The sequence below is a fragment of the Taurulus bubalis genome (assembly GCF_910589615.1).
Source record: "Taurulus bubalis genome assembly, chromosome: 5".
Classification (NCBI taxonomy): Eukaryota; Metazoa; Chordata; class Actinopteri; order Perciformes; family Cottidae; genus Taurulus; species Taurulus bubalis.
Genome location: NC_136593.1, coordinates 21,225,683 through 21,238,549, shown reverse-complemented (window position 1 = coordinate 21,238,549; position 12,867 = coordinate 21,225,683). Strand labels below are relative to the sequence as shown.

Genomic DNA, 12,867 nt, shown 5'->3' with positions numbered 1-12,867 from the left:
CGACGTGGAACTGAACTGAGAGTGAAACTTATTACTGTGTTTGTTAACGGAGACAGGTGGCTTTGAAGAGAGCGTAGACACTTTTCCATTAATGTTCAGTTCCCTCTCGGAAAGGGCTTCCTGAAGGCAAGATAAAGTGGTGAAAATATTCTACATATAGCGTACACTTAAAGTGATATATATTGTTTTTGTTGGGTCTTTCTTTTTATGTGTCTAAAATACGTTTCGCTGCGCCCCCCAGCCAGCATATTGCTTTGCTCTTGTGTCAGTATTCCCGTCTGTTTCTCCAAACCAGGGACCGTCATCTACACACTGACTCTGGATAATACCTCGTATAACCAAACTTCTAAACAACTGAATCATCCCTTTAAAACAGGTTGCATGTCGGTACTTTATTCTTTCCCTTGTTTTATTTGAAAGCTTTTAGTCACCTGTTGCCTACAAAAGGAAGAGAGTATTGACTGCAGAAGCTATGAAATTGAGCATAGAGCGAAAGTTTTCAGGCTGACTGGGAAACTGCGTGACATTTAATTTCAGACTTTATTGAGGCCAATTATTTCACTCAAGAATTCATTGTCATGGAACCATAATAACCATAATATACCTAGAAAATGGTAATGCTGCCCTCTCTGATAATCTGCACAGAATGCTCTAAGTATCTACAAACAGCATTTTTTCAAATTACATCCTTTTTTTAAACATATCATTTTCAGGTTCATACTGTTTTTTGTGTGTTTCTGCTAGAACATTATTTTTAACATTATTTTTTTCCAGTACTGTCTGAATATCCTGAACTGAATTACCAATATATTGGTTCATTAAGATAAATACTTTATTATCTATGAAAACAAAAGATCGCAGAATCACAGAAGAAGACGAAACAAAGACCAGAAAAAAATCCTAATCCTAACTCATTCACAGTCGCTGTTGTAATTAACACCCTATTTGTTATGTAACTTTTAATTTCTGACAGGACCGCATGTCCTATGATTTGTTTGACTGTATATTCGGGATACATTGCATGCACAATGGCTCTGCTTTTGAGTCCGCCATGAATCCCAGCAAACACAAAAACCCTCGAACCCCAGGGTGATGCCTCCATCCCTTTCCATGTCATGCTCGCCATTCATCCGCCTGCAGTTGTGTAACTCTAGAGCGGTGGTCCTCTACCTTCTGTACCCGACCCAGAAGGAGCTCTGGGACAGGAGGCCTCAGCCGGGCCTGACCCCGGAGGAGGAGCAGGAGCGGGACACGGTGGCCTGCATGAGGGAAACCCACTTGGGCATCGAGCGCAAGTGCTCCAGCATGACGGTCAGCTCCACATCCAGCCTGGAGGCCGAGGTCGACTTCACCGTCATCATGGACCTCCACTCCGGCGCCGAGGACTTCTCTAAGTGCATGTCGGAGGTGGGAGAGAGGGAGCGACAGCCCGAAGTGGGCCGCGAGGACTTCGAGGAGACCTCCAGGTTCTACTCGGCCCGTCTCATGGGCTCCCGGGACAAGTCTCCCATGGAGGAGAAGCTTCTTGAGGAAGGAGCACATCACGAGGTAGACCGATGAAGTATTCTTCATCCTTCGTCATCCTCCCCCACTGGATTCACCCTGCCTGGCTGGATTTAATGCCATAAATACCTGCAGCTTTTTTATTTTCGTTTTAATGTTTTACTATTTTATGTTGTTGTTCACATCTGTTACAGTTGGATCATTTCCCATTGTTTGAATTTTGTTAAAAACCTTCTTTTTAATTTTGTTCCACACTCAACATGTTTTATTCTCTTTGTTGATGTATTAATTCATGCTTTGTTTTCTCCCATTTTATTTTTGTCAGCGTTTCTTTGAATTCCCCCTCCGCTGCATCATCATTTGCATGCTTTTCATCAAGCTGAACAATCCAATAAAAATAAGTTGCGTGTCAGTGCTGCTCCGAAGCAGCTTGTCGTTTTTTTTATTAATTTTTTCCGTAAAGGAAATGCTGATGTTGTTTGGCTTTAACTCCGCTGTTTATGCTTCACACAGCCTCCCGTGGCAAAGAAGGAAGCCAGTGCTGTGAGCATGGCCCACATGCTGAAGAGGGCCGACTCCAAGACCGAGACTCATACGAATGGATCGGAGGTCCACCCGAGCATCACGAACGTCTCACCGCAGGTAAAGCAACGATAGGAACATTAAGCAAAATATGTTGCTATAAATCCACACGTCTGCTGCCATTCTTTTTGTCCTTGTGTAGTAATTTGCTGCATCTATATTGATAATTGTAGTATTGTATATTGCAGTTTTCTTTTCATTAAATTATATACATAAGTAAGCTTCAATCTTGAACACTTTTAGTTTATTTAAAGTCGGCTACATATTTGTATCCAGACCCAATTAAACGAGTAGGAATTTGACAGTCCTTTCTTTTTTTGTTTTTATCTGTTCAAAGCGTAAAAACAACATGTACACTTACATGTTTGTTTTTTTACGGATTTCACAATAATAATAATAATAATTCAAACTTATATAGCGCTTTTCAAGATACTCAAATATGCTTTACACTGGGGGACAAGAGACATAGACAAACAGAACAAAACAGAAAATGGAAAGACAAAGCAAGCAAAACAAACAAACAGAACATTTTTGGAAACAAAAAGAAAACTGGAGAAGCTGTGTGGAATGAGTCATGCAGTGGAGGATAGGGTGTAGGGGTTTAGCAGGTGAAGGCAAGTTTGAAGAGGTGTGTTTTGAGGGCTTGCTTAAATGAAGATAGGGTGGGAGCCTGACGGATGTGGATGGGGAGGGCGTTCCAGAGGGGGGTTGCAGCAGCTGAGAAGGCCCTGTCATCCCAGGACCAGCGCTTGGTCAAGATATAACAAGTTAATTAGTGAGCTTTAGAGGTGCTGGTGGGCAGATTTTATCAGCCAGATCCAGGCTAGCTGTTTCCCCCTGTTTCCAGTCTATGCTAAACTAAGCTAACCAGCAGCTGTAGCTAGCCGCTGTATCCAACAGGCACAACACAGGTTTTCAATATTAATTGCTGATACAATTGTATGCGACAGCATTGGTAGAAAGTGAGAACAATGCTCATCATAGGATCTCTGAGGTTGGTCTTAATTAGAGTAGGAAGCCTTATCTTTGGGCCACAGTGAAGCCATGAAGCCCACATTCCCCAGACAGGGAAGACATAGTGGCATCATTAGGGTGTGATTAAAGGATTGACAGTGTATTAATGTGGATGATGAAAGCAGGTGTGAATCTCATTCATCTCCGGAGGCAAAGATTTGAGTGCTGGCTGGCTGTCCCACAGGTGCCTTATTAAAATGTAGCTAATCGCCTCAGGGCTCTTCAGCCACTCCGCTTGGGGTGCGAATGAACTCAGGCAATGATGTAGAGCGTGCCTTTGAAGTGCCAGATCACTGTGATGTCCATTTTTTGTAATCTTTTTTTTTTTTTTAAAGACTTCAGAATAAGACATCTTTGGGAGAAATGGGAAAAAAATGTCTGTCTGTGTGAGTGTGTGCGCGCGCATATGCAGCAAATGGAGGATGACGTCATCGTTTAGACAAAGATCTCCAGCTCCAACATTGTTCAGCCAGCAGAGGGAGCCATGTCATGTCTGTAGAGTCTCTCAAGAGCAGCACAAAGGCTGGCTTGTGATGTGAGGGACCGCCCGCCTTTGATTTCGGGAGGCATCGCCACCAGACTGTATTAAAAATGAATTTGTTCATCTGGAGGATTGCCTTCATGAGCAATTCATGTTTCCACATGCTGTTATTGCTGTGCTTGTCAGTCATGGCTATGACATATGTTGTCAATACAAAACCTTTATCATTTAGGCAACAATGTGCTCTGACTTCTCCTACTAAAGAGATTGTATCATATTTGGTTTATATTCTTCAATTCATCCTAGACCAGGGGTTCTCAAATGGGGATACGTGAGATAAAAAAAAAATCTATTTAAAAATCCTTTAAAAATAGTTATTTATTAAATATTCAATGAATATTAGTGTAAGTTAATGAACTGAATTTGATATATTCTATATTAAATCAGACACTGATGGCACAGCGCTGTGTATTACATCTTTTTTTCAACCAAAAATGCTTTGCGCTGGTCAGGGGGTACTTGACTGAAAGAATATTTCACAGGGAGTACATCACTGAAAAAAGGTTGAGAACCACTGTCCTCGACTGTTTCGATAAAATGACAAAGACAATTAAATGAGGTGGCACACGTGGATGTAATGTGCCAAATACTTAACATTTGAAGCACTTACGTTGCTTCATTCATTTGCTTTAAAGTGAGAATGTGTGGCTTTTGAAGGACAAAATATCACGATCTTCCTTCTTTTATAACAATTGTTTTCACAAGCAGTAAAACGCACTGAATCCAATACAGGACTTTTGCCGTTGCCGTACAGCGTCACTTGCTCCAACCAACTTGCTACACATTGCAGCGTATGTACATAATTCACATTTTATTTGACAAAGCCCTTTATTTATATATATGTATATTTTTTAAATATTTCTTCATAAGAGCAACTGTAACATCCACATTTTCCTTTGAAGATCAACTCAGTATTGTTATTATTTTCATGATGTCAATCACACCTGTACTTTCCCTGCAATGACATGTGACAATGTCTGCTGTGAAAAAAGGCTCTATGCTCTACCTCTATGCAATACAACCCTACGCTGCTTTTGAGTATGCAGTGTGCGCAATACACATGAGACACATGAGATATGATATAAAAAGAAAAAGTGGGAAAAAGTAGAAAAGTACAATCAAAGCAGACAGTATGCTAAAAAGTGTGCTGTTGCACGCTGTTCTCCCACAATGCAATTTAGTTGTACTCAGGAAAAATGTGACGTCTCTTTGTGAAGCTGAACAGCTTTTCGCAGTTTGAATTGCATTGATCAGACTCAGGCACAGTGTGTCATTTCCATGAGTATAAAATTACACAGAATTATGGTATGTCGACACAGTGACTGCTAAAACAGTAATTATTATGTAATATGAATTTGGGAGGTAATGTCTTTTCTAATCCATATGTTTGCCACAACCGCTTTATTGTCAATCTAGCGTTGTTCTGTGTGGCTGCCTTATTAGTAATAACTCATGTGTATTTCTAACATGCTGATTTTGCCTGCTGCATTTCACTGATGTAGCTGGACTTTCTTCATTTGAGGATAATAAGTTAAGACGGTTCTTCTTCTCTCTCCTTCAGAACTTTGCAGTCGTCAGCCCACGGGAGGCTCCCGCTGCCCTGAAAGAAAACGGCTCCCCTGTAAGTATCTTTACAGCGGAAATACATCAGTGCGACAGCGTGTGTGTGTGTGTGTGTGTGTGTGTGTGTGTGTGTGTGTGTGTGTGTGTGTGTGTGTGTGTGTGTGTGTGTGTGTGTGTGTGTGTGTGTGCGTCTTCTTTTTAAAAACTTGCCTGTCACTTCATATCCTTCTGAATACGTGTACAATATATATATATATATATATATATATATATATATATATATGTATATATATATATATATATATATATATATATAAGAACATTTGTGTGTGTGTAAGCAGAACGTTCACAGGGTTTGGATGCCACAATACTTGTGGTATTTTTTTCTCTCTCACTCTTATACAGTTGTTTTTTTTAAGTGAAAAGCATTATCAACCATAGGAGTGGCATCTCAAAGGTTTCCTGGTCAAGATTTTTATCCTATAGAATATATCATAGTTTTTCTATGAGCAGGTCTGGTATGAGATGATACACATCTCAGTGGTTTCATGCTGCTCTGCTCTGATCTACCGGTGGTGATGCGCCAACAAAGGAAGAGTGCAAGCTCGAGAACATGGAAGTAAACTATGCTGAATTTAATAAAAGAAATACTCAGAGTTGCAAATGTTTTATAAGTGAAGCAAAAGCATTCAACCCACGCATTAAGAGCTGAAGCATACACACGGCGCACTGTGGTGCGACTCCATGGGGAACCTTTAATACTGTGGGCATTTACCAGTCAGAAAAAAATACAAAATAATTATGGGAAGTGTGGTTGGAATTGGACCTTTATGCTGGGGAGTGAAAGGCTGGATATCTCTGGCTTTGAAGCTTCAGTTCGGATTGTTGAAAAAAAAAAATCAGCTTCTTGTGAAAGTGTCCCAGATCTAGAAGGCTAGAATCTGAAGGTGCACTAGTAGATCGCTGGAGTAGCTCTTAAATGGAGAGACGCTTTTATCTCTCTTGACCCTTGACCCACTCTTAGTGAACAGGAAGTGAGGAAGTATCTGATACACATTACATGCTCCCACTCATTCCAGATATGTGATATTCACCCAGGGAGGTCGAGACCCACTGGCTGAGACACTACATGCTGTATTGTGTGTGTGTGTGTGTGTGTGTGTGTGTGTGTGTGTGTGTGTGTGTGTGTGTGTGTGTGTGTGTGTGTGTGTGTGTCCATCCCTCCATGTGTGTATGACTCCCTTTCACAAATGTGCTTGTAGGTAAAAGCCGGAGCCCAGGGGAGGGAGTCTGTCGTGTCCCCGTTGACCATCACCGGTGAGAGCGTCACCTCAGCAACCACGACTCAAGTTACCAAGGTAACACCTCATCTGTTCCCATGGTTACAGCCTAATGACGGGAGTCAGCCCACCACATCTGTGCCCTTTTGGTACCCTCTTGAATAAGTCTCATCCCCTCGTTGTCGACATATTGGAGTAGATGACCTGAATCTGACAGATATACATCATTTTATTTGTTTTTTATGAATGATAAGGGAAAGAATATGTTTTAGGATTCAGTTGCCACACAATGTGCAATTAATGCTTTACATTAATCTACTATTAATCTCTCTACTGAGAAAATGGTCTGATACACAAACAACATGACAACTGGAAGTACTACAGAACAAATATATCTTTGATTACTTATTTTGTCTTCCATAAACGGACATTTTTAATTGTTGGGAACTATTTATTAAATTACATCTTTGTTCTGCAGACTGTGAAAGGAGGCTACTCGGAGACCAGAATCGAGAAAAGGATTATAATCACAGGAGACGATGATGTGGACCAACATCAGGTGAGAAGAAGAATAACACACGCTCCGAATGTCCAATAAGTCATAAGGCTAATATGTATGTATATGTATATGTATATGTATGTATATATATATATATATATATAATATGTGAGGGTTGTGATCCATGCGTTGATGCCTCATGTCCCTCCAGGCCCTCGCCATGGCGATCCAAGAGGCCAAGCAGCAGCACCCCGACATGCTGGTGACAAAAGCCGTGGTCATCAGGGAAACAGAGTCTCCCACTGAAGAGCTGCAGCAACAGCAAGCAGAGGTGTGCGAGTCCGACAGCGTTGACAGCTACAGGGTTGCTTCGGAACCCTGGTTTAGCGGGCAAAGGGTGTCTGAGGATGTCAAAAAATATATCATAGAATATGTCTTTATAAAGTCATAATGGAGCATTTCTTAAAAGGTCATAGCATAGTCTGACATAAGTCTAATTCCCATCCATGTCCATGTGATGTGATGACTGATCCGTGTTGCCGTTTGTCTCGTTGCAGTCCTGATCGGCCATGGTGGCTCCTGAGACGGGCACGGGGGGACAGCAGAGCCTCCTCCAGGCCGGATCCCTCCTCCCCGCTGTACGCCACCACCCAGACACCAGGACGCTCTACCCCGCCGGAGGAAACACTGAAACAAGAACAGACTGCGTTCCATGAAGCAGTAAGACCTCCACTCCTGTCCATTCAGACAAAAAACGACTGTGACTCGGCCTCTGACCCCAACACCCCCCCACCCCCACCCTGCCTACCTGCCCTGGCCCCACCCAGCCTTCGCCGGCCCTCCTCCTCATTACGGAATAGGAAACCGTCTTCTACTGGATGACTCACCGCTTAGTTTAAAGAAGTGGCGCTGTCACAGCTATTGGAAATCACCTCTGTTCGAGTCATTTGTCGGAAACCTGACTTGCATATTATTTAATCGAATATACATTTTGATTCCCTTGAACCATGAGTGTCATACGGCTCGATGAGTTTTCAGCCCCAATCCCCTTCCCTCACAAATGACTACTTTGAATTGTCCCATATGAAATGAATAAATTATAAGGGTGGAGTGAAAGGACGGGCACACGCTGGTGGTGGGGTGTGGGCGGGGAGGTCTGCGGCAAGCGACAAAGGGGACGGCCTTTTCCCCCCAAGATGTTGCCGCCTCCTGGCTGCGACACCTTCAGTATAATCAACAGCTGTCTTATTAGCTTTTTACATTTTTATCTATAGAGGATCTAATTTATGTCCCAGTGTTTGCTTGTTTATGAAACGTGTATAATATCAGATAATCTGCATGATTCAATAAAAAGAAGAAAAAAAAATAGCAGAGGGAATGAAAAAATGAATAAATAAATACACGTGTCCACAGTATAAATCCATAAAATGCTCTGAGATGATGGAACTGAGCACCTGTAGAGAAACTGTAGAGAAACTGTAGAGATCATTGGGGCCAGTGGGAAGTGGACACGTGAGGATGATGATGAGGTCCATGAGGAAGGACAACTGGAACTCTGCTTTGGGCACCAGTCTCCAACACGTCCTCGTCCTGTTCACCGTTTACCTTTTTTTTAAATTTTATTTTTTTTTCAACGTCAACTCGCCTTCCACATTAAGAAATGCTGGTCACACGTTTCGGGCACAGTCATCGGATTTTTAGAGATATTTTAATATAAATAATGTTTTATCTAATGCGTTTCAGAAATGTGCCGCTGTGACTTTCGTTTGGTTTCACTGACTTCCGTCGTGAAAACATGGAGATTGTGAGTTCTTCTTGCGCTTTTGGACGTTTCAGTCATGTGAACACGCTAAAACCTCATTTAAGGAAAAAAATTGGGAGATCGTACGTAAGTTAATCAGAGAGCTCTCAACCAAAGAGAGTATTTTGCCAAAATTGGAAAGTTGTGCTGCATTGAAGAGAAGTGCAGTGATTTTGGAGGGGTCAAAACTTTTAGTCGTTTTGCTTGTTGTGCCTGAAATATCCCGCTCCTTCATCATTTGAGATATTGATGTTAGCAGCTTTAAAACAGCAACTCCCCCCCCCCAAAAAATAGTTTAAAATGTGTACGTGCGTGTTCACAAACAACCTGAAATGATTCAAACCACAAGACTAACATGGGTAACTTATTTGTTTGTTTTTGTTTGTTTGTTGGATTAACTCTTTTAAGTTATGGTGTATGAGTTTCTAATTGTATTTATAGGAGTGGTGAATGTGAGGCCTGTGCTTTCCCTCCCCCACCCCTCCCGAACCCGTTCCCCTGACGGACGAGGCCGAGACTCGCAGTGCGACGGGCACCGAGCGCCGTCCATCCACAGAACCCCCCGGTCGGCTGCCACTTAAGCATCTAACCCGGATGACCTTTAATAATATACTATGCATCAGCTAATCGTCCATGAGAATCCCCCTGTGATGGAGCCCGACCCGCGTCGCCGCCATTGTCATCTTCGTGCTACTGTTAACCGCACTCACTGCTTGTAAAAAGACGTTTCGCAATAAGCAGCCATTGCTCGTGTCCTCTGTCCTCTAAAGGGAGAAAACTGTGAACTCTCATGTGTAACCCAAGCGTAACCAAAACCTACAACACGGAGTTAGCGGTACACTCAAAAGGAAGCACCCTCCCACCCCCAATACACTTTGTGACCATGGCTTTGTCACCTTCGTCGTCTCATCTCCACCATTGACTTGAAACTGTCGACCCCTGCTGTTGATGTGTCTGAGGAAACGGATTATTTGTATTTTTTTGCTCTGTTTTCTTCTCTTTTTTTAATTTTTTTTATTGTCATATGACACTGGACTGTTGTGAAGGCACTTGCTTGCAATGACAGCAGCACATACGTATGTATACTGTAAAGTTATTGGTGAGGGGGGGCAACAAAAAAACTGTCAGCGCTGTTGTACTGGACCCACTATGATGGAAGACTGTCAGGAGACGTTCTGTGGGCGAGGTGGCGCGTTGAAATATTTATATATATTTAAATATATATACTTCTGTTTAGTACCCTGTAAACTATGTAGACATTGACAGGAGTAGGGATGTGTTTTAGGCCCAAGAGGTGAGGCAGTAAGTGGAGTCGTGAGCAGAGAGCCGTGCAATAGAAGCGTCTCCTGAATGGGTGCCTTATGCTTGGAGTCGTGGTCGATGGGAGCGGCAGCCGCAGTTATCAGCTGTGAATCACCACGAGGCAGAGGTGGAGACGACCTCTCCTCTCAGTCCAAGGGTGAAGTCGGAAGACGAAAGGCCGGTCTTAAAAAAAAAAAGAAAAGTGAATTATTGTCTTGCAGAGAATGTGACTCCTCTTGTGAATGTTGGTCCGTCAGCGAGACGACCACATGTATTGGCCCCCGTCAACCAGATGAGTTCAGATTATGGATATGAGGGTTTTTCATTTTGTTTTTTTCGTGAAGAGCATCAAGCTGCGCCGCTGTTTAGCCTCCACCTTCAATTCTCCACTGTCTTTTTTTTGCTCTACATTCCCCCCAGTGCTTGGTGGTGTGTATTTGCTGTATTTGCATTCAGTCTAAATGGAAAACATACATGCATAAATAAATGTCTCAGTATGATTCAAACATTGTCTCTGATTCCACGAACGAGGGGAGAGGGATTGCACTTTGACCTGCTGCCTATAAGGAAGAGCGTATTCTTTGTTTACTTCGTCTTTTGGCTTTCATCCGTCAGTAATTCACCGTGCGAAATCAATTGTGGGTTTTTGCAGCGGGAGAGGAATGGAGGGCAGCACCGGAATGGGACACGTCCTTGTATCGTGCTGCCATCTCGTGGCCTAAACCGGCACAAAGAATTTTGGGTGCAGAGTGGAAGAAGTTATGTATGTGCTTTTAGTGCCATCTAGTGTATTTTCTCCTTCACTCCACTCGACATATATACGTACATGGATACTTCACTCACACTTTTAAAGACATTGCCACAGATTTTCCAGCATTACTATATTATTGAATGAAGCAATGTCCACTTTTTCTTGTCACGAGGAGTAATTACCAAGCCCTGTGACGACAGATGTGTGATATGTGGAATCGGAATAGGGTTCAAAGTAAACATTGAGTGCATTCAAAGTGTATGTAAATGTATTTTGACCCCAAAGTTGACGGCGCCGACTAAATGGCCGTTGGTGACGCTCTGATAAACGTCTCATTTGACTGTCCAATCAGGATTATCATTTCATACCTCGGGACCTACTATTCAATCTACCGCACACTGGGTGTATGTATGTACACCCATGGAAGGGCTTTGTCGAATGTGGTGCAATTTCACCAGATGTTGGCGCTGCAACAGCAAACTGTACATTTTGGACTGTAACTTTTGAACTGTAAGTGTCAAAAAAAAAATCTAGGATTCTGTGAGTCCTGAGAAATCTGTCTACATAATCAAAACCCATTTGTGTCGAGATTATTACTCATCACCTTTAGATTTGGTACAGATCATCTGAGCTGAGCCCCAACAGTTTACTTTTTCAGATTTGTCATGTTCCATACAGTTTTACTATAGCTGGCCCTCAAAGTTTGCTCAAATGCTGTGGGCAGGGCTTATATTACCAAAAAATAAATATCTCCTGAATGTCAACGTCTAAGTGACCATGACACAAACGTAGTACCATTTGGCCAATAGATGGCGCTGTAGCAGCATCCTCTCACAGATCTCACAGGTCTTTGTCGGCGTCCTTGTAAAGCTTAAGAACCCATTCTTTCTTTCAATCATTTTATTTTAAGTTTATCAAGAACCCATTCTTAAGAATCAACGACATCCGATCTACTTCATGCTTGCTGACATGTTCAGGATTGATAAACTATGAATTATAGTAATAAGCGTCCCAGGAGCCAACGTATCCCCGTACTGCCTGTTTCTTGGTTTGCATGCACACAGTTCCCTTTTGTGTGTTTTGTTCCTGTTGTGTAGTTTATAAGTTATTACAAACATTTTTGCCCTAATAGGATTTATGTAAACAAGTTTCTATTTCATTTTTTTCACACTGAAGGACTTTACCCCTGTCGTGCTAGTGCCTCATAGCTGCACATGTGTGTCTGGATCAGTGTTGTGCAGCCACTGTTTTGCTCAGTCAGCACTTTACTCCCAGTGGTTCCCCAGTACTCAGAAGCACAGAGGGCGAGCAGCAGTGGCGCAAACCACACACACACCTACACGTCATGTTTCAGACACACACTCAACATGTCATCACTTCTGTCACAGGGTGTAAAACCAGGAGCGGTATTGAGAAGATTGGCTGAGAACAGGCAGAGTGAGTTTTTGTTCAAGTCGGAGCACAGGAAGTCATCAGTGAAGTGTTGCTGGATCTGTCTGCCCTCCAAGTACTACGAGAGATCTACAAGAACTTCTGCTCCATTGGTATCACCTGCAAGGCGCCACTAGTGTGAAAAAATGATTGAAGATGGCTGAATTGACCATTCTCTGCAGACAGCATCCTGATTGGCTGGGAAATGGGATATTAGAAATCCACTTCTTTAGGTGAACTGGAAATTAACTTAAATATTACCTGGAGTTTTGTTTGCCTTTTACAAAAACGTGTAAACTAACCAATCCCAATAAATGTAATGGAAAAAGTCCTAGTATGGCATTAAAAATATGAATATAGTATGTCATAAAAAAAAGTCATATTATATTATATTGTAAAAAAGATGTTGTAGTGTCGTTGGCCATAAACATGTCATTTAAAACAGTGTAGTGTGCCTATAAGTTAACGTATGCAATACAATAATATTATGTCACAAAGAAATCCATAATATACTGTATTTAAAGTATGTCAGAATTATTTTGTAAAAAGGTCAGAATAATATCAGTATAGTATGCATTAGAAATGTCATTGCAAATGTCA

The 12,867-nt window shown here is 42.1% G+C and overlaps 1 protein-coding gene across 1 annotated transcript in view; it reads left to right on the top strand.

The window, feature by feature from the left end:
* Positions 1-7,864, top strand: part of LOC306737080 (uncharacterized protein) — a gene marked incomplete at both ends in the record, with an annotated part of 41,242 nt that extends 33,378 nt beyond the window's left edge. The window contains 7 exons of the mRNA XM_079218783.1: positions 1,189-1,548; positions 2,017-2,145; positions 5,202-5,261; positions 6,466-6,561; positions 6,962-7,042; positions 7,194-7,363; positions 7,540-7,864. Coding sequence (XP_079074909.1) covers positions 1,189-1,548; positions 2,017-2,145; positions 5,202-5,261; positions 6,466-6,561; positions 6,962-7,042; positions 7,194-7,363; positions 7,540-7,864 — 1,221 coding nt within the window. The remainder of the gene's footprint in view (positions 1-1,188; positions 1,549-2,016; positions 2,146-5,201; positions 5,262-6,465; positions 6,562-6,961; positions 7,043-7,193; positions 7,364-7,539) is intronic.
* Between the last annotated feature and the right edge of the window lie 5,003 nt (positions 7,865-12,867).